This window comes from Protopterus annectens, chromosome 14.part0, assembly GCF_019279795.1.
Source record: "Protopterus annectens isolate FY-2018-M chromosome 14.part0, PAN1.0, whole genome shotgun sequence".
In the NCBI taxonomy this organism is placed as follows: domain Eukaryota; kingdom Metazoa; phylum Chordata; order Ceratodontiformes; family Protopteridae; genus Protopterus; species Protopterus annectens.
This window is the reverse complement of record NC_056748.1, coordinates 670187772-670207757: the sequence shown is the minus strand read 5'-3', so window position 1 is coordinate 670207757 and position 19986 is coordinate 670187772. Positions and strand designations below refer to the sequence as shown.

The 19986-nt window shown below is 39.2% G+C and overlaps 1 protein-coding gene across 1 annotated transcript in view; it reads right to left on the bottom strand.

The window, feature by feature from the left end:
* The window catches only part of PRKG1 (protein kinase cGMP-dependent 1), a 3380995-nt gene extending 3361372 nt beyond the window's left edge, over nucleotides 1-19623 (bottom strand). The window contains exon 1 of the mRNA XM_044056419.1: nucleotides 18860-19623. Coding sequence (XP_043912354.1) covers nucleotides 18860-19170 — 311 coding nt within the window. The 5' untranslated portion in view covers nucleotides 19171-19623. The remainder of the gene's footprint in view (nucleotides 1-18859) is intronic.
* Between the last annotated feature and the right edge of the window lie 363 nt (nucleotides 19624-19986).

Here is a 19986-nt window from a genome sequence, read left to right as displayed (position 1 = left end):
TCATTGGGTTTGTTGACTGGCTATATCCATGTTGCTGGAAACTTGGCTTAGTGACCTCAATCTGATTTTCCATGGTTTGTGCTGTGGAGAGTTTGACTTGCTCTAGTTAGTTAATTCATGCACACCCCTTGCAGACAAAGCCAAATATAAGGTGGTGACAAAAGGTTAGCAGTGTCACTTTCAGTTGCAAATAATAATTAAAAAAAAAGTTTTTTAGTTATTAACTTGACAGATACACTCTATAACATGCAAAGCAGTAGATTATAAAGTTTAAATCCAAATGTATGTTTTTTTTTTTTTTGATAGTCATAATTTAATGAAGTTGAACATAATGAAGGCTATTTAGGATGCACAAAGCTGTCAGGAATTAATACGGGTGTTCTGTGAAGTCTGGATATTATATAGTATACTTAATCAGTGCCTTATACCTCCTTGAGCTATTCCTATTTCTTTCACACAGTTCCCCAATAGCTCCCTGCCTTCCATCTCCAAAATGCGGAACAAATAGGTAAAACGTGATGCATTTTCTAAGACCTTACTAACAACTTCAACTAGGAAGCTCACAGGATGGCTAAAATGTGTTACACTTATAAAATATCTTTTGATGAATTTGTTTCAGTATTATTTAGATATCAGTTTAAAAATAACTTTTTTTTTTTGCTACGTTATTAGAATAAAACCTAAATGTTCAGTAATGTATCAGAATGTAGTTTATCCAATGGGGGGAGGGGCACTTGTTCTAAAATCGAGTCATTCATTAAGACAAATATGTTTCTGTACTGCGGGTATGATTATCTTGTTTGCCAGTACAGAAATAGTTCATGGGTGACCTCATTACCATCCAGACATTATTCACAAACTGGAAGGAAAACAGAAAAGAATATCTCTGTAATGTCCAGACCACATTAACTAAGCAATTGGAGCATGCTTGATCTGTCACATGGCTGAAAAGGCACCAATTTCAAAAGGAAAACAAACAGTCTCCTTTTGGGATCAGTAAAGCAAAAAATAAAAAGGTCCATCAGCTGGCACCGCCTAATGTGTTTGTGCTATCCCTAACCTAGCACCTGCCTTTAACTACAACCCTAGGATTAAAGTTCCATCAGCTGGCACCACCTAATGTGTTTGTGCTATCCCTAACCTAGCACCTGCCTTTAACTACAACCCTAGGATTAAAGGTCCATCAGCTGGCACCACCTAATGTGTTTGTGCTATCCCTAACCTAGCACCTGCCTTTAACTACAACCCTAGGATTAAAGGTCCATCAGCTGACACCACCTAATGTGTTTGTGCTATCCCTAACCTAACACCTGCCTTTAACTACAACCCTAGGATTAAAGGTCCATCAGCTGGCACCACTTAATGTGTTTGTGCTATCCCTGACCTAGCACCTGCCTTTAACTACAACCCTAGGGTTAAAGGTCCATCAGCTGGCACCACCTAATGTGTTTGTGCTATCCCTAACCTAGCACCTGCATTTAACTACAACCCTAGGATTAAAGGTCCATCAGCTGGCACCACCTAATGTGTTTGTGCTATCCCTAACCTAGCACCTGCCTTTAACTACAACCCTAGGATTAAAGGTCCATCAGCTGGCACCACCTAATGTGTTTGTGCTATCCCTAACCTATCACCTGCCTTTAACTACAACCCTAGGATTAAAGGTCCATCAGCTGGCACCACCTAATGTGTTTGTGCTATCCCTAACCTAGCACCTGCCTTTAACTACAACCCTAGGATTAAAGGTCCATCAGCTGGCACCACCTAATGTGTTTGTGCTATCCCTAACCTAGCACCTGCCTTTAACTACAACCCTAGGATTAAAGGTCCATCAGCTGGCACCACCTAATGTGTTTGTGCTATCCCTAACCTAGCACCTGCCTTTAACTACAACCCTAGGATTAACTTTATGAAAAATGCTTTCCTTAACAGTACCATTAAACAAAACACTCACACATGAACACCTTTAAAACTATGCTTTCTCTAACTCTTATGCTTTAATAAACACATACCTACAACTGCACATACCCCAGCACAAATGGACAAAATCAAGTCCATCTCCTTGCCTAGCCCTTGCACAGATAAACACACACACAGACACACACACACTCACCCCGACGCTGAAACTTTCAGTATATCCAGACGTTTCACCACTAATGCATACTCCCACTTTCCATGAAAGAAGCACATCCCATACAGAAAAGTAACACTCAGTGTTCTTCTTTTTATAAACTCCTGCATTTAATGCAGTAAACGTTGTGGATTGAGTTAGTATATGACAGAATATACTGCAATCACATGTATAAATGTAATACAATGTGCATCTTACTGTCATTTTAACTTTATTTCTATCAAAAAGTTATCGGTATGCAACACTATTGCTTTTTTAAGCAAATAGTCTGTGTCAGCAATGGCTTCACTTGTGTTTCATACATCAGATAATGACAGCATTATAATTCTGTAGTAAGAATACAAAAGAAGAGCTCCATCCCTATGAGCTCATGTAACAGAATAAGTTTTGGCTTCAGTCAGTGCCATTAAGACAATTTTCCCATGTTAGAGACCACATAACAGTGTCTCCATCCACTTTTAGACTAGTACAGAACTTTCCAGTACAGAAGCACATGTTCACCATCAAATCTCCATGCAGCTTCAGTTTACAAAATTTTGCTTTTCAGCAGCCACCATGACATGCTGAAAATTCAAATGATTTACTCCTAAATGAAAATTCAGTAGTGAGGTATAATCTACAAGTATGTTACCGACAACATCTGTGTAAATACTTGTGCATTCTGTTGTATGTTTAATTGTGCTCTCTAACGTGTCTGGCCCAGTCCATGACTGAAATGGCCCAGTCCAAGGACTAGTTCACTAGATTCCTCTCAGAATGTCAATGCACCACAATATCAAATCTGTAAAAATCGAGACCATAAAGTTGAATACTCAATTTTTCAAGAGATCTGAACAGTGAAACAAGGAAGATCGAGAAGGCACGGCAGGAGTAAAAAGCATGTTGATGGTGCACAAAGGTGAGGAGACGGACAGATATTTCTGACTGATAATGCCTGGAGTAAGAGAATATGCCCTTTCTCCGGGGGACAGTGTGATCTTGGAGTTAATATATATAATTAGTGGGACTGTGTTTGGGTGATGCTTCGCGGACTTGTTGTTCTTTAGTTTTGTACAGCAAGAATATTGCTTTGCCTGTTGCCATAACTTCTCAGTGTTGCTTGTTTCACTTTTCTGTCCACTTGATAAGATGAGGGGTTGGCTTTATGGTCTACATGTTTGAAGAATTGATACTGTGGTGTGTTGACTTTCTAACAATCATCACCAGTTCACTCACCCAGTTAACAAACCTTAAATACATATATAAATAAATAAAATAAATAATGCCCAGAAGCTTTAGAGCACTTGCATCTATTCCTAACTTCTAGCTCATAGTCACTAGCTAGCTTCTGTCTTCCTAATCTTTAAATGGGTATACCACTTAAACAATGTGAAGACTAGAGACACCAACAAGTACGTCACTTACAGCGATCATACAAGCCATAACATTCTGCAGTAAACCATGTACCACTCGTCACTGCATGACATTAAATTGTATATGTACACTGTATGAAATACAAGGGGAAAAATACTTCAATTACATACTGATTAAATGTAGATGAGTGCTTATATGTATGTGTGTGTGTGTGTGTGTGTGTGTGTGTGTGTATATATATATATATATATATATATATATATATATATATATATATATATATATATATATATATATATATATATATATATATAATATGTGTGTGTGTGTGTGTGTGTATATATATATATATATATATATATATATATTTATATAATATATGTATGTGTGTGTATATATATATATATATATATATATATATATATATATATATATATATATATATATATATATATATATATATATATATATATACACACACACACACACACACACACACACACACACACACACACGGGTCTATGTAAATTGGTTGACTGCACATTTGTGTGACTTATAGGTTCATAGGTAAGTACTAGGCTATCTATCTGCCCAAGGGCATTTATAAGCCTAGCCAGAATGTGTTGGCTTTCGCCACCCCCTTAGATTAGTTCTCTGTGCCTCTGTCCAGCAGAGCCATTAGTTCCCTGCACCACTGTCCAGCAGAACCACTGCAGTGATTCCTGGGGTAAATTTTCTTGTTTCCCATCCACCCGTCAAGGTTTCTCTTGAAGAGTGTTAGTGAGGGGCTCTGCCTGATCAATATTGGAATCCTGTTCCAAAGCATGGGGAGTCTCTGGAACAGGAATCTATCCCTCCAGCATGTCCTGTTTGTCGTTGTGGTGAGGTTTATATCTCTATAGTGTGTGGCTCTCCAGGATTTGTTTTTTTTTTAGGTGGAGCATGTCCATCAATTCTGGGTTGGACATGGCCTTGTATGTCAGGCAGAGATCACCTCTGAATAAGCGGTATGCAACAGAGTACAGCTGGAGTTTCTTGAGTCGGACTGCATAGGGCATCTGTTTGAGGCCAGTAATCCTCTTGGTGAGGTACTTTTGTGATCTTTCCAGCTTTTGCAGGTGTCTTGTAAGGTACATCCCAAATGGGGCATTGTATTCTATGATGGGTCTAATGAGTGATGAGTAGAGAGGCACAATAACCTCTTTTGTTCTAGATGCAAACTCTTTTGTGATTAGGTGGGCCACATAGAAGGATTTTCTAACCACTTTGGCAATATGATTATCAAAGGAGAGATTACTATCTACTTGGGTCCCCAGATCCCTTATTACATTTTCTGTATTTAGGGGACTACCACCTATGTGGTAGTTAGTGGGTACTTTATTTTTTCCAAAGGGGGTGACAATGCACTTTTTGGCATTTAGCTTGAGGCCATGATTTTGACACCAGGTATCTGTTTCAGTGAGACCCTTCTGGAGGGTGTCTGTACCAGCCAGAGAATCAATTATGGCCCCTAGTTTGCAGTCGTCTGCGAACTTGGTCAGCCATAGTCCTCCTATGCTTGACTGTACCTCTGAGAAGTATATATCAAACAGGAGGGGTCCTAGGACTGAGCCCTGGGGGACGACACTTGTAACCGGTTTAGAGTCGGACGTACAGCCTGCAACTCTCACCATGTGGGTTCTATCCATGAGTCAGTTGGCAACCCATCTCGTGACATAGGGGTTCATGTTCACGCTGGTGAGCTTGTCTATAATACTAGAATGGGAATGGTGTCAAAAGCCTTTGAGAGGTCTAGGTAGGCTGTGTGGACCTCCTTTCCTTGTCTAATGCCTTGGTATCTGTCTCAAAGAAGTCCACCATGTTTAGGAGGCATGATCTGCCCTTAACAAATCCAAACTGGGTAGGGTCCAAGGTTTGGAGGTTCCCAATGTCTCTGTTAATGAGTTTAATTAATTTATTTATTTACATCTGTTGACTGGGAGTGTCTGACTGGATGCAGGTCCATTTTCAGCGGAGGCCAAGGGAGAAAAGCTCCACAGTTAAAATAAACAGACAGTAGTTACATTGGATTACATAGCGATTAACAATTTGATTAACATAGCAATTAATTACGAACATATTTACAGATGAAGAACACAGTACATCAGTAGACAACTAGAATTTTTATCTGCAAAGTACATAACAGACATTAACAAATGTCACAATAAGAAGTTCCTGCTGTATAATAAGTACTAGGCTTATGAGCATCTGAGCATGCTATAATAAAGGTAGTTAGTGGGGTGGAAAGAAAGGTAGTGGTTGGATGGGGTGGGTGATATTAGAGTGGGAGTTGCAAGGGCATAACCAGCATGTTTGTAGGTGTGCTTTTAGTAAAGTTTTGAAGTGGGTGCATGATGGTGCAGAGGTAATTGTGGGTGGGAGGGAGTTCCATAATTTGACTATGGCGCAAGACAATAGTGCTTCACCAGCAGAGTTATTGGCTTTAGTGATCTGCAAGTGATTTTTGTTGCTGGATCTTAGTGGTCTGGTGGTGTGATAGGGTTGGAGTAGATTCTGGAGGGATGGGACATTTAGTGGATGGTTTACTAGTTTGTGGGTGAGTGAGAGTTGATGCCATTGAAGGAGGTGAGGGAGTTCAAGCCAGCCCAGTTCAGCAAGTGAGAGACAGTGGTGACTATGGTAGGATGCCCCTGTGACGAATTTGGCGATTTTGTTGTAGCAGGTCTCTAGATTATTTAGATCACATTGCCTTAGGTTGGTATATATTGGACAGGCATAAAGTAGGGCGGAGATAATGTGGGAATTTGCTATTGAAATCTTTGCTGCTTTGGTGAGAAGTTGCTTACTTCTGTATAGCGCTCCTAGTTTTCTGTGGACTTTTTTTATGGTCTTGGATATGTGAATGTCAAATTTTAGTTTATTATCTATTTCCACTCCTAGCAACTTGGTGGGTTTAATTGGGTATATAGCGGTGTTGTCTTTTGCTGTGATTTTATAGTGAGAGTTGTTTTGAGTATGTTTGGTGGGTTGGAAGATGAGTAGTTTAGTTTTGTTTGGGTTGAGTATTAATTGGGCATCGGATAACCAAGTTTGAACAGGGGAAAAGGCTTCCTGTGTGACTTTTTGCAGTTTGGGTAGGGACTGGGCTGAGCAGATGATGGTTGAGTCATCTGCGTATTGTATGAGTGTGCCATGTTTGGTGGCAGAGGCTAGATTATTGGTGAAAACAGAGAAGAGTTGGGGTCCAAGGATGGATCCTTGTGGAACCCCTATGGAGACAGATAGTTGGGGAGATATGTCATTCTGCCATACAACAGATTGTTGGCGGTCAGACAGGTAACTCTGAAACCAGTTGGTGACTGATTGAGAGAAGGATAGGCTATTGAGGACAGAGATGAGTTATTTGTGTGGGACCATGTCAAATGCTTTAGATAGGTCTAGAAAAGTAGCAGAGGAGAGATAGCCATTGTTTTTATGCTGAAGGATAGTGTTAGTAAAGGAGAGTAAGGCAGTGGTGGTGCTATGGTTTGGTCAGAAACCATGCTGAGTATTGGAAAGGAGGTTGTTAGTAAGGAGGTAGTCTGAGACCTGAGAGTGTATGCATCTCTCTAGTATTTTGGAGAGTGGAGAGAGAAAAGCTATGGGGCGGTAATTGGTTAGTTCTGTGGAGGGGCCGCCTTTGTGGAGAGGAATTATATGTGATACTTTCCACAGTGTGGGAACGTAACTTTCTGACAGAGATCGGTTAATCAAGATGGATACTGGGTAGGCCAGAGCATCAGCTGTGATTTGTAGGTATTCACTTGGGAGGTTGTCTGCTGCTAATTTGGGGGGGCTTAAGTTTAGTTAAGAGTTTTTTTTTTATGTTGGAGGTAGGTACAGGAGAAAAAGAGAAGGCAGTGGGGAGATTACTAGTTGAAGGTGTGGGTTGGAGGGGGGGGGGTTATTTTTAGCTAGTGATAGTATGGTTTGTGTGAAATGTGTGTTGAATGAGGTAGCAATATTTTCAGAGGAGTGAGGAATGTTAAGAGGAGTTTCATGATGATGCGCTCCATAGCCTTGCAGACCAGGCTAGTCAGGCTTATAGAGCAATACTTCCCAGGGTCTGCTGTGGCTCCACCTTTGTGGAGTGGGATAACTGTTGCTGTGCACCACTCTTGAACAGTGTGTTTAGGTGAGGGGTTAGTTCATTTTGGAGCTCTTGTAAGACACAGCCCGGGACACCATCCGGTCCCATTGAGGCTGTGTTTTTGGCTTTGGATAGGGCTGTTTTAACCTGTGTGTTGGTGATTGATGGGGTCCTACATTCTTCTGCTATGGTTATGGACCCTTTTGGGGGTGAGAGGGGGGTGAAGTTTACACTAAACCTGTCTGCTAGAATGTTGGCAATATCAGTCAGTTCAGTGCATTTTGTGCCATTCTGCACTAACTCAGAGCAGATCTGAGAGTTTCCACGTAGGTTTTTGACATAGCTAAGAACGCTTTGTGGTTATCTTTGGAGTCATTGTTAATTTTTCTTTTGAAACTAGCTTTAGATAATTTAATGAGGGATTGTAGTTTCTTGCTGATACTGATCAGGGATGTCTTTCCTTCTTGGGATTTTACTCTTTTCTGTACTAGTTACCTCCTTCTGTTGTATAGCTTGTTTATGGCAGGGGTCCACCAGACTGGTTTCCTTTTCTTGGAGGAGTGAGTCTTGGTTTTACTTGGGATAGCACTATCCATGCATTCCTGCAGATGCTCATAGAGTGCCTTTGTAAAGGTTTCAGCAGCTTGGACAGCATTGTCCTTTAGCATGGGGGCTGTAAACCTTTCCACCTCGGTCTTAAGTAACATGAAGTTTGCTTTTGAAAAGTTTTTCACGGTGGTTTCCTTGACTGGGGGTGGGGGCGGAATGTGGATATCCAGAGTGATTAGTCTATGGTCTGATCTAACCAGCAAGGGGTTGACCTCCGGTGTGGAACACCGGTCGCCCATGTTGGTGATGACCAGGTCCAATATGCCGTTCCCTCTTGTGGGGGTTTTGACCAGTTGATCCAGGCATTTGAGTTTATAAATCCTAGGAAGCGTTGGGTAAGGGAGTTAGTACTTAATTAATTTATCTAAACATTTTGATCTAAAACACAAATGGTGAACAACACATTTGATGAAAATATTTGGTAAAAACACAACACGTGAGCAAAAAAGAACAACACTACACTCATAGTCAAGGAGAACTGTTGAATTTGCAAGGTTGTAAAAAATTTAACTTTAGGTGTTTTTGCAGGGGGACAAGCCCATATCTCCCAAAATTATATATACCAACTCTGTGGTCACACCAGTTCTAAGACTGGAGAAATTTCTCAAAGGCAGTGAATCACTGCCAGTACATACCTATACATTATACCAGCAGTGAAAGGCAGTGAATCACTGCCAGTTACACACCTATACATTGCACCAGCAGTGAAAGGCAATGAATCACTGCCCATACACACCTATACATTATACCAGCAGTGAAAGAGAGTGAATCTCTGCCAGTGCACACACCTATACATTGTACTCATAGCTGGACTTAGGCCTAGGCCAACTAGGTAGCTGCCTAGGGTGCCAGTCTGTCAGGTGCACTTTTCCAGTATTTATTTGGTGTAGGTAGACCAGGATGGGGACACCGGGTGTTGTGGTGGTGGCACTGTGGAGCCCTTTTGCCTAGGGCACCAGTTCAAATAAAGCCACTCCTGATTGTACTAGCAGTGAAAGGTAGTGAATAACTGCCAGTACATACCTATACATTGCACCAGCAGTGAAAGGCAGTGAATCACTGCCAGTGCACATCTATATAATGCACCAGCAGTGAAAGGCAGTGAATCACTGCCAGTACATACCTATATAATGCACCAGCAGTGAAAGGCAGTGAATCACTGCCAGTACACACCTACACATTCCAACAGCAGTGATTTACAGTGGGAAACACTGATGCACTTTTCTCCAAGGAGACTCACTGAAATTGAGAGCTTTGAAAAAAGTTAACTTCAGGTGTTTTATTTTATTTATTTATTTTTTTTGCAGTGGGGCAAGCCCTCTGCGCTCCCCCCCCCCCTCCATTTGAGGCCATCCCTCCTACACTCACCAAAATTATATATACCAACTCTGTGGTGGCACCAATTTTAAAATGGAGAAACCTTTCAAAGGCAGAATCACTGCCAGGGCAAATGTTGACATTGCAACAGTGGTGATTTACAATGAAAAACAGTTACCTGTATTATGTGTTAGACAGATGTGCCTTTAAGTTGCACTGCTTAAAGTATTCTACTGGTAGATACTATGTTCCACACAGCATATTTGCTGATTGTATCTCTTGGTACTTCTCATCTCTCAATTAAATGTAACCAAAAAGGAGAGGCAACCAGTGAGCTTCACAAATTTATTACAAATCCAGTCAGTAGTTAAGCACTTTCATCCCTTAGGGCTTCATCAGAACTACTGTTAACAACCATTCAAAGGTTTAAATAGCCAAAATTGTCACATGATAAACCTCTGTTAAATTTTAAAGCAGTAAACACTAAAAATAAAATAACTGAACACAATAAAAATCAGAACCATATTAAAAGTCACACAAGCATATAAAACACTCAAGACATATAACAATAAACAAAATACAAAAAAATAGTTACAAGTGTTTTATATCATAAAATTGAACACTCCAAACTTTTGAGGTGTAATACAGGGGAAATGGAACAAGTATCATTCAAACCAGGTTCCGTCAGGGAATTCAGCCTTAGCTGCCATAACAATTCCCTGACCGATAAATGTTCTTCAATAATTCTACCCCTGGGATCCCTCTTCAATTGTTCAATGATGAAATATTCAAAACAATGACTGGGGAATTTCTCAATATGTCTAAACAATGCATTGGTGTCCCTACATTTCATGATGTCCCTTTCATGTTCATAAATCCCGTCCTTCACGCATCTGATAGTTTTGCCAATATAGTATACAGGGCAATTTTGACAACAAGCTACATAAACAGACCAATTAGTATCACAATTGCATTTCACCTTAACATAAACCATCTACTCATTCAATTTAAATGGGTCTATATTAGATTATCAAAATGGCAGAATTTCGAATGATCTAATATCAAACCTAATATCGGGACGCTGAAAACAGTGAAGCTGCACAAAACCGAATTCTTTCCTAGGGAAAGAATTCGGTTGGCCGTTGTTGTGGCTTTGCTGTTTTCAGCGATGCAGTGGAAAGTTACGGGTTGGATTAAGGTAATTGTGTGATTGTGTGGATGTTCCGGTTAGGGCATGGGTTGGGTGAGTTAGGGTTAGGGCGCGGGTCAGGTAAGTGTGTGATTGTGACAGAATCTGGGGTTAGGGGTGGGTTAAGTGAGTTAGGGTTAGGGCGCGGGTGAGTGTGCGATAGTGAGAATTTGGGGTTAGGTGTGGGTTAAGTGAGTTAGGGTTAGGGTGCAGGTGAGATGAATGTGTGATAGTGACGGACCTTAGGGTTAGGGTCTGAGTTAAGGAAAGTGGACAGATGGTAGTGTATGTGCAGTGTAGTGCAGGGTTAGGGTCTGAGTTAAGGTAAGTGGATAGATGGTAGTGTATGTGCAGTGTAGTGTAGGGTTAGATATAACTTTTAAATGTATGTGTGTGGATTGCTGCTTTTTAGTGTGCTTATGGTGTGTGTGTGTGTGTGCGTGTGTGTGTGTGTTTCTCGGAACAGCAAATTTTTTCCCTGGGAAAAAAATTGCTGTTTTGAGGTTTTGATATTGTTAGGGTTCGGGTTTTGCAGTTTGACATTACGGCATTTGATAATGAGCCATTTTGATGATTTGATATCGACCCAATTTAAACTGTTGTCCTATAAAAATGCAAAGGCATATCCTACAACGCTCACATTTGGACATGCCCTGCACATCTGTTCTATTATATCCAATAACAAATTTTGGATGCCCTTCTCAAATAAATCCTTAAAGGTGGTATTCCTTCTCTAAACTACAGCTAGTTGGTCTCCCAAAATGTTATGTAACTGTGAGTTAGAAGAACTCAATAGCCAATTTTATCCAAATACCTCCACAATACTAAGGCTGTCCAAAGTAAAAGTAAGGATACAGGGTTTGGAAAATTCACTTTTCTTGGTACACAAAGTGGAAGTAGTACTTGGATGGTTAATGGGGTCCACTGTATTAACCCCAGTCACCTCTCCTTGTATAACATTGTTATTGTGACACAGAAGAGGGTGGTAAAAAACATTCAATCTCTTATTAACCATCTCGTTCATAATAGGCTTCAGAAACTCAATAGGGTAGCCACGCTTCAAAAACATTCCCAACAGAATCTCACATTCAGTTTCAAACACTTATCAGAAATCATTCTGGCCAGTCTCACTAACTGGCCCTTCTTCACAGACTTTTTTGGATGATAAACATGGTGACTATCAAAATGGAGATAACTGTTAGAAAATATAGGCTTATGATAAATATTTGAAACAAAACAGCCGTTAGACACATCCTTAGTGATGGCCACATCCAAAAATGTAGCTGTAACACTACTAAAAGAATGTCAAAATTTAAGAAAAGGGAAGGTAGTGTTGATATATTCCAAGAAACAATTAAGTTTTTCCACACTGTCCTCCCACACGTTAAAAATATCGCCCAAAAACCGAGTGCAAAAAGCAAAGGCTGCACTAATGGAGGAATTCAGAATATAACGTTTCTCCCAATAGGCCATGACTAAGTTAACAAAGCTGGGGGAACACGCTGTCCTCACTGCTACCCCTTTGACCTGTCTAAACAGTTGACCTTCAAAGAATAGAAAATTGTTCAACAAAACCATCTCCATAAGAGCACTAATAACATTAATACTGTCCTGTGTTAGTAACGGAATGTCAACCAAAATGTTCTCAAACCACTGTAACCCCATAATATGGGGGATCACAGAGTACAAGTCACAGACATCAATTGTAACCAAAATACAATCCTGTTAAAAAGACACATCGCTAAGTTTAGTTAAAAATCACGAGTCACGACAAATCTGAGGTAAAGACCCCATAGAAGACTTCAGCCAATGATCAATAAACTTCGCAAAATAATATGCCTTATATCTGTTACCATCCACAATAGGCTTAAGGGGTATATTTTGTATGTCCTTGTGGATTTTGGGTATCCCAAATATTCTGGCCACCACTGTCCGTTTGTTGTATAAGAAATCATACTCATCCACACTGATTTGCCCCTGAAATAACATATCAAGCAAATCCGCATCTAACTTAGAATAAGCTATATTTAATTTGTTTCTTGAAATTTCTTCATAAGTATCTGACAACAACAAAGCATTCATTCTGTTATTGTAATCCACAAGATTCATTATAACCACCCCACCCCCGCTTTATCTGGTTTCATACTACAAACTGATTTATCATGAACTAAGTCATGTAAAAGCCTACTTTCAATAACATTCAATTAGATTGAAAGTGAAGGGGTTTGTTTATAATACCCCAATATCATTGGCACATACTTGTTCATAAGTAAGTAAGGACCCTTGCACAGGTGGATTAAACCTACTGGATCTTTTCAATGTAGTATTGGGAACCATGTCACCATTATTCAAAGTATTATTCCCAAACAAACTGTTAAGCTTTCGTACAAAAAGCTTCAAGTTATTGTTATGGCAGCTAAGGTTGAATTCCCTCACAGAACCTGGTTTGAATGATACTTGTTCCATTTCCCCTGTATTGCAACTCAAAAGTTTGGAGTGTTCAATTTTATGATATAAAACACTTGTAACATTTTATTTTTCATTTTTTATATTTTATTCATTGTTATATGTCTTGAGTGTTTTATATGTTTGCGTGACTTTTAATATGGTTCTAATTTTTATTGTGTTCAGTTATTTTATTTTTAGTGTTTAGTGTTTTAAAATTTAAACAGATGTTTATCATGTGACAGTTTTGGCTATTTAAACCTTTGAATGTTTATATATATATATATATATATATATATATATATATATATATATATATATATATATGTGTGTGTGTATAAAGGGTGTCCTAATGTAAATTGAATTTTACTGTGGCAGACCTATGTATTGCTGACCCACTTTAGTCGATATATGCATATGGTCAACAGCTATGCAACAGCGATAGTTGCTGGGGTAGGGGGATATGCTCTTTTTCTAGGGATTGTACAATCTCGGAGTATATATAATTAACTGATGGTACAGGGGGCTTGTCCTCATTAAAAACGCTTTAGTTTGTGATGTATATTCTGAGGCTTAGCTATATATGTGTGTATGTATGTATTTAAGTATGTATATATCTGTATAAGTTAGGACCAAACCAGTAATTTAAGTTTGTACAAATTCTTTTTCACATTTAAAAGCATGCTTTTCTTTACTGTGTAAGGATTGCATCCATCATAATAACTAGAAAAGCTGAAAACAATCTTGATCACATGCTAAACGTTATGCTTCATTAGAACTGATTGGGAAGACAAATGTATACATCACATACGTTTAAGTAATTTATGTAGTATGCAAGTGTAATAGTACATCCTGTCTGTCATTAATGGATGCCTTCCCCAGGAGTGCTGTGAGGCATGAAATACTATCCATTAGGTATTTTGCCCTTTGGAAATGCATTACCCCACAAATGCTGACATTATTTGATGCCAAACTGAGCTTGTAAAGTGGTTCTCCAACAGCAATGTGTAACCTCATAAAGTGCAATAATAATACATATCTGAAAAACAGAAAACACTAAAGTTCATCAGGGCAGCATTTAATGCATATTGTCTCAGTATGTACCAGTATTCCACTTAAACAGTTATTTAACGGCAAACAATCATGTCTGTATCTCATTGAGCTGTGCAGTTTAGTAAACAGTGCCGCTAACATACTGTCCCTCAACACTGTTGATTTTCATGGGATTTTTCCCAGTTAAATGGAGATGGGAATGATGAATCAGATTTAGTGATTGTGAGTTACTGGTGACAGGAAGTATTGATATTCATCTATTAGAAAGAAGTGCTGCAATTATGGGTGCATATTTTTCAAACAGTTTGCATTTTTTTCAGCCTGCCCATTTTTTGTGTTTCCCAGAAGACTGATAAATAAAACAATTAATTTTAAATGAGAAATGATTTACATTATTATTATTACGGGTTAACAACTTTAAGACAGAATAAGAAACGGTGTTGAATTTGGCAGAAACTCAAAATCTTAGACAGAATAAGAACAGGACCTGTATTTGGCAGAAATTCAGTTTTCCTCCTGTGACACGATTTCCAAGTGACTATTCTGTAGATGTCCACCTACAAGGCATGAACATTCAACCTTCTAAGGATATTAGAGTTCCACCTCCGAAACATTTCTAATACATCTGCGAAGGTAGTGATCAGGCACTCGTTAAATAATGTTGAAGTGGGTGGCGCATTGTTAAGGGGTGGGAAGTTACAGCAGAAAAACAGGGGCAAACATTTCATTCTGCCTGCTGTTAATGCTGTGTTTTTCTTTTACTGTATATAAAAATGGGAAATGAAAAGCTTGCTCATATTCTCCATTTATTCTTTACAGCTTGTTATAAAGCAGAAGCTTGCCATGTGAGGCAGGATTTAATCTTGTAAATCAATAATAATGTCTTCATTTCCATTGGAATGCCGAATGCTTCACACAGTAGTGGAGAGCTTATTAACAGCATACCAGCTACAAGAACTGACAAAAGAAAATACAGTTATGAGGCCTCATGGTCTAGCTATACAGCATGAATAAGAAGAAAACAAAAAGGTACACAGAAGTCTTTAAGCACTGATATTTTAATCATTTTAAGAGTGCTGTCTGTGCTAATGCTCATACTTAGTGAGTCAGACTTGATCACATGTTAAACAAGATTGTATCTTTTTTTTGCATTCTTCCATAAAAATGTGTATTGATCAGAAAAAGAGTTCCTGCTGTCACAATTCTCAATCACTGCAGTGCTCTTTCTGAACCATTTTGGTCAGTTCATATCCTTTCAATAGGTATATCAAAATGAAAATAAGGTCCAATTTTAGTAAGAAGTAAAAATAATAATAACAAACAATAATGAACAAAACTTGTAAATGTAGGTGCCATAACTGCCCAAATTTCACATCTAACTGCTGGATTACAACAAGCCATACATGGAATATATGCTTACAGAACTTAAGAGAAGACCCTGACTTACATAACAGTTTTGGATAGCTTGGTTGGGTTTATATGTAAATCAGTTAGCAGGTAAGTTGTTCTTCTATTGTAAAGTAAGGCTGCAATGAAACTCCAAATCCTTAGTTAAAATATCTCCAGATACTGTCTGAACATAACTGAATCCATCACGCTTCATTATGAGCCTTCCGTATGTACAACAATGCTCCAGCATGACAAACTGAAGCAACTATCAATATTTTTTCTCATATTGTTTACTTAGTCACTTTATTCTATGGCATTTTGAGGTCAGTAAAGTGAAATTATCATCTACCACATTTTCTTAATTCCTTAAATTAGTCCTTGGTCATTCTGGGGACTTGATTCTTCTACTTCTTCATAAACTGTGCATTTTTCCCTTTACTTCTGTGTGTGTTCACCTGAGAGTCTACCTTCTCTATTATCTACATGACTTTCAAAACAGAGCTACAAATGTAGCGGGACTACTATTTAAAGCAGATCTGTTTAAAGAAAGTCAATAACATTTTGCAGTCTATATGAAGAGTTGTTGCTACTCTTGTTACTGACAGATACAAATTGTGTTAATAGTGCATATAAGCCATGATATATTCACTTATTCTCTGGGGGGCAGGGTACTGTAAAATCCCTGACGCTATTTGTGCCTCTTACTGAAGTGTTAGTAAATTATTTGTAAAGGCTTTGTAGTGCAAGGAGTGTTGTGATTTACACTAAAAATAAATAAATAAATAAATAAATAATATACTGGCTAAGCGCTACTACTTCAAAAGACTCAGTCTTAACAACACTTAGATGATTAAGTACCCCTTAGACAATGTTAACATTCAGACTGTACTAAAAGCAAACAGCACTGACCAGAAAACTGCAACAGTATGAAATGGCCTTGTTTCAACTGTCTTTTATGCCTGGTGTCTGCTTAAGTATACCCAGTACTGTGGTTACAAGTGCTTCCCTTACACAGGAAATACAAAAGACATCAACCACTTGTCCACTGCTTTAACAGCTTTCAAAGCTGGTACAACACATCGCATTTTTTTAGTTTAATTTTTTAGCAGATAGGAATACATGGGAAAAATAAATCTCCACGCATTGCATTGTAACAAAAAACTGTGTGTTCTCAAGGTGAATTCATTGACATCCATGTTGAGAACATATAATTGTTATGATTGGTGACCCGACCGTAATCCTCTGTGTTATTCACAGAAGCTGGTGAGATTAACAGTATTCTTTTGCTACTATTGTTCAGTATTACATGTCTGTTAATTTAATAAACAGTGGTCTAAACAAGCAATTCCAGCTTGAATCCTTTTTTCTTATTTTTAATAAGAATGCAAAGTGATCTTTGATAGGGAGCTTACATAAGAAATTGTGACAGCACAGCATTTTAGTAATTTGATTGCCAAAATCTAGATCAGCCATTCCTGTACACCTCGTTTTCCCTTTTTGTTGATTTGTTCTTCCTTAGGGAAAGTATGGACTATGGTTAAGGCTGCAAACCTACATTTTCCCAATACAAGGTTATGTTGTCTAACTATGTGCATGTATGCATATATATGTGTGTGTGTGTGTATTTTATATATATATATATATATGTGTGTGTGTGTGTGTATGTTTCATATATATATATGCATATATTTACACACACACACACACACACACACACACACACACAGACACACACACACACACACACACAGTGTTGCTATGGAAGTTTTGTATTAACACATCATACGAGAGTACTTGTTCACAAAAGGCATATCACAGCAATGTACTTAAGGAAAGGCAATACATTAGAACACAGTACATATGGAAGTTACATTACAGCATGGTATTTATGTACAAGAGGTAAGTGGTGATGTCATGTCACAAATTATAGATGTTATCATTTGGCAATGCAGTGAAAATAGCATTTTGTTCTGTATGATAATGGCACAATGTCTATTCCACTACAAGAATTAAATATAAATACTTATAAATAGCATTTGATTGTGAGATGTCTGCATTTGGTTAGCTCCTCTCTACACTGGAGGTTTTTAAATGAAACTTTCAGTTTAGTAATGTCCATATTATTCAACATTAAACCACAAAACTGAATAGTCTAGTAGATATCTGTATGAGCAGTATGCAATATGGTAGACATTGGTTAATAAAAGTGTAACAGAGGACAACTGCTACAAGAATGGTACCATTTGTATTGTATATGTATTCAGAAAAGTTTATGATGATAGCTACCAGGTAATGCATTATAGTAGGAGTGCATACACTATTTATGGGTGTGCATATCATGTATTATATGATAGTTAAAACATTGGAGGTAGGTGAAAATTGTGACATTTTTGGGCACAACATGAATACGAAAACAAATGTACTGCTAAACCTCCAAATATTTTAAGATTTAGGCACTTTTCGCTCGTTTAAGTGGATACCTCCCCACCCCCCAAAAAAGCATGAGCGAGTGCTGCCAAAAGTATGAATATATGTTGCTATGCCTTGGATACGGAAGTTTACATCTATTTCTTAAAAGCTGGGGCAGCTACATTGCCACACTCTGGACGACGCAGTCTGCAAGTCCTTACAGTGTAAAGATTTCGTCACTGCAGCTCAAATCCAGATGTAGGATAGAATAAGTAATTCAGGGAGACACCCAGCACTCTTTCTGATGTGGGGTTATGGGTGATGAAGCAAGGCGACTAAGCAGATAGCGGAGTGACTTGTAAAAAAGACAAGTGAAAGCTTGATCTATGTGTCTGTAGCCTGTTTCCTTTTTACTTTTACTTGTGGTGGTTAGGACTAAGAAGGCTTGAAGCTATAAATTCAACACCAGACGTCTCTGAATCAGGTCAGGGTGGCTACGCATGAGCGCAGAAACTGCGCGATGGATAACTAATATATGGGTCATCAATGGTACTGGAATGAACATGGATTCATTTAGGGGAATGGGCTTAATATCAGCAGGGGGTACTAGTACTTTAATTAAGTGCATTGCTGTGGTACTAGGACAATGACTTTTTGCCCTACAGGAGACAACAATCAGTATAAACTGCCCTCACTAATGCACAGCGTGTGGGAAAAGCAGCAACAAAGAAGCAACTAGTCGCTCTTGGTGAATCGTGGACAGACAACACGGAGACTAATGGAGCAAGCAAGTGACACACGACATCATGGCACAAGTACAACAAGGAATGCTTACTGTGGGCTCTTAGGGTAGAAGGGCAGAGTGACATGGCTGAGCTCGTGAATATCAAAGGCGGTCGGCTCTGCCGAAATCGCCTGTCTCTTCGTTCTCTGCTGCTCATGCAAGGAGCTCGTCGTCTGTTTCTGTGCCTGCTGGGTTGCAGGTCGGATCACTGACCGGTATTTGTCCAGCTCGTTCTGCAGTTTTTGGATGAGCTCATCCTTCTGGTCCAGCTCAAGCTCGAGCTCGTCGATCAATGCGTCCCTCTGCCTTAATTCCTCAATTTTCTCCTGTAGAGCATATTGTAAATCCCGGAGGGTTCCCATGGTTATTGGGCTCAACTTTGCCCAAGTGCGCTCTGATAACTTTTCCAGTTCGGCTAGTGCCTTCTGCTCCCGGCAGCCCCGGCTGTTGCTAGTCTCCCCTCAGACAGGCTTTAGCTAAGAAATGCTGTGCTACAAATTCTGTTGCGAAGGAGCCCCCGGTGCCTAGTAAAGGATCCAGCTCACCATCTTAACGTGAATCGATGCACCACCGCGAACCAAGACACTGGCGGTTAGCTCCGATTTTTAGCAACCTACGTCGGACCATGAATACAGAGAGAGGAAGAAGTGTGTCGTGTATGTGTTTATGCATGTGTGGTGCGTGAGTGCATGTGTGTGTGACAGTGTTTATGTGTGTGTGTCTGAGAGACAGGAAAAGGCAAACAACGAGGGAGCCTTTGGGGTCTCAGCTCCTGCAGGATGCCATTGTACTAGTATTATATGCACTTCCCTAAACCACCGATTCTAACCTGCAGGCAGCATGAACACCTCCTCTGAGCCCTGGGCTCGTACGGATTTCCCACCCCCTACCCGCCCTTACTATCACTAGTTGTTTTGTTAGGCAGTGCATAGACAATTCTGTTAGAGCCAGTCTGCGTGTTACCTAAGGCAAACTCTGAGCCGTCATCCTTTAACACTATCCGTATTTCCCTAACTGGTACTGATGATGATGGTGATTACAAAGCACATTAGCATTTGTTTCATTTCATGAGAACATGGCTACAAAAATTAACCATTATTAAGAGTTTCAAGATAATTCCTTCTTCTGCGTCCTCATTAAGTATTTGCTTTTATGCGAAATGTGAATTGTAAATCTTG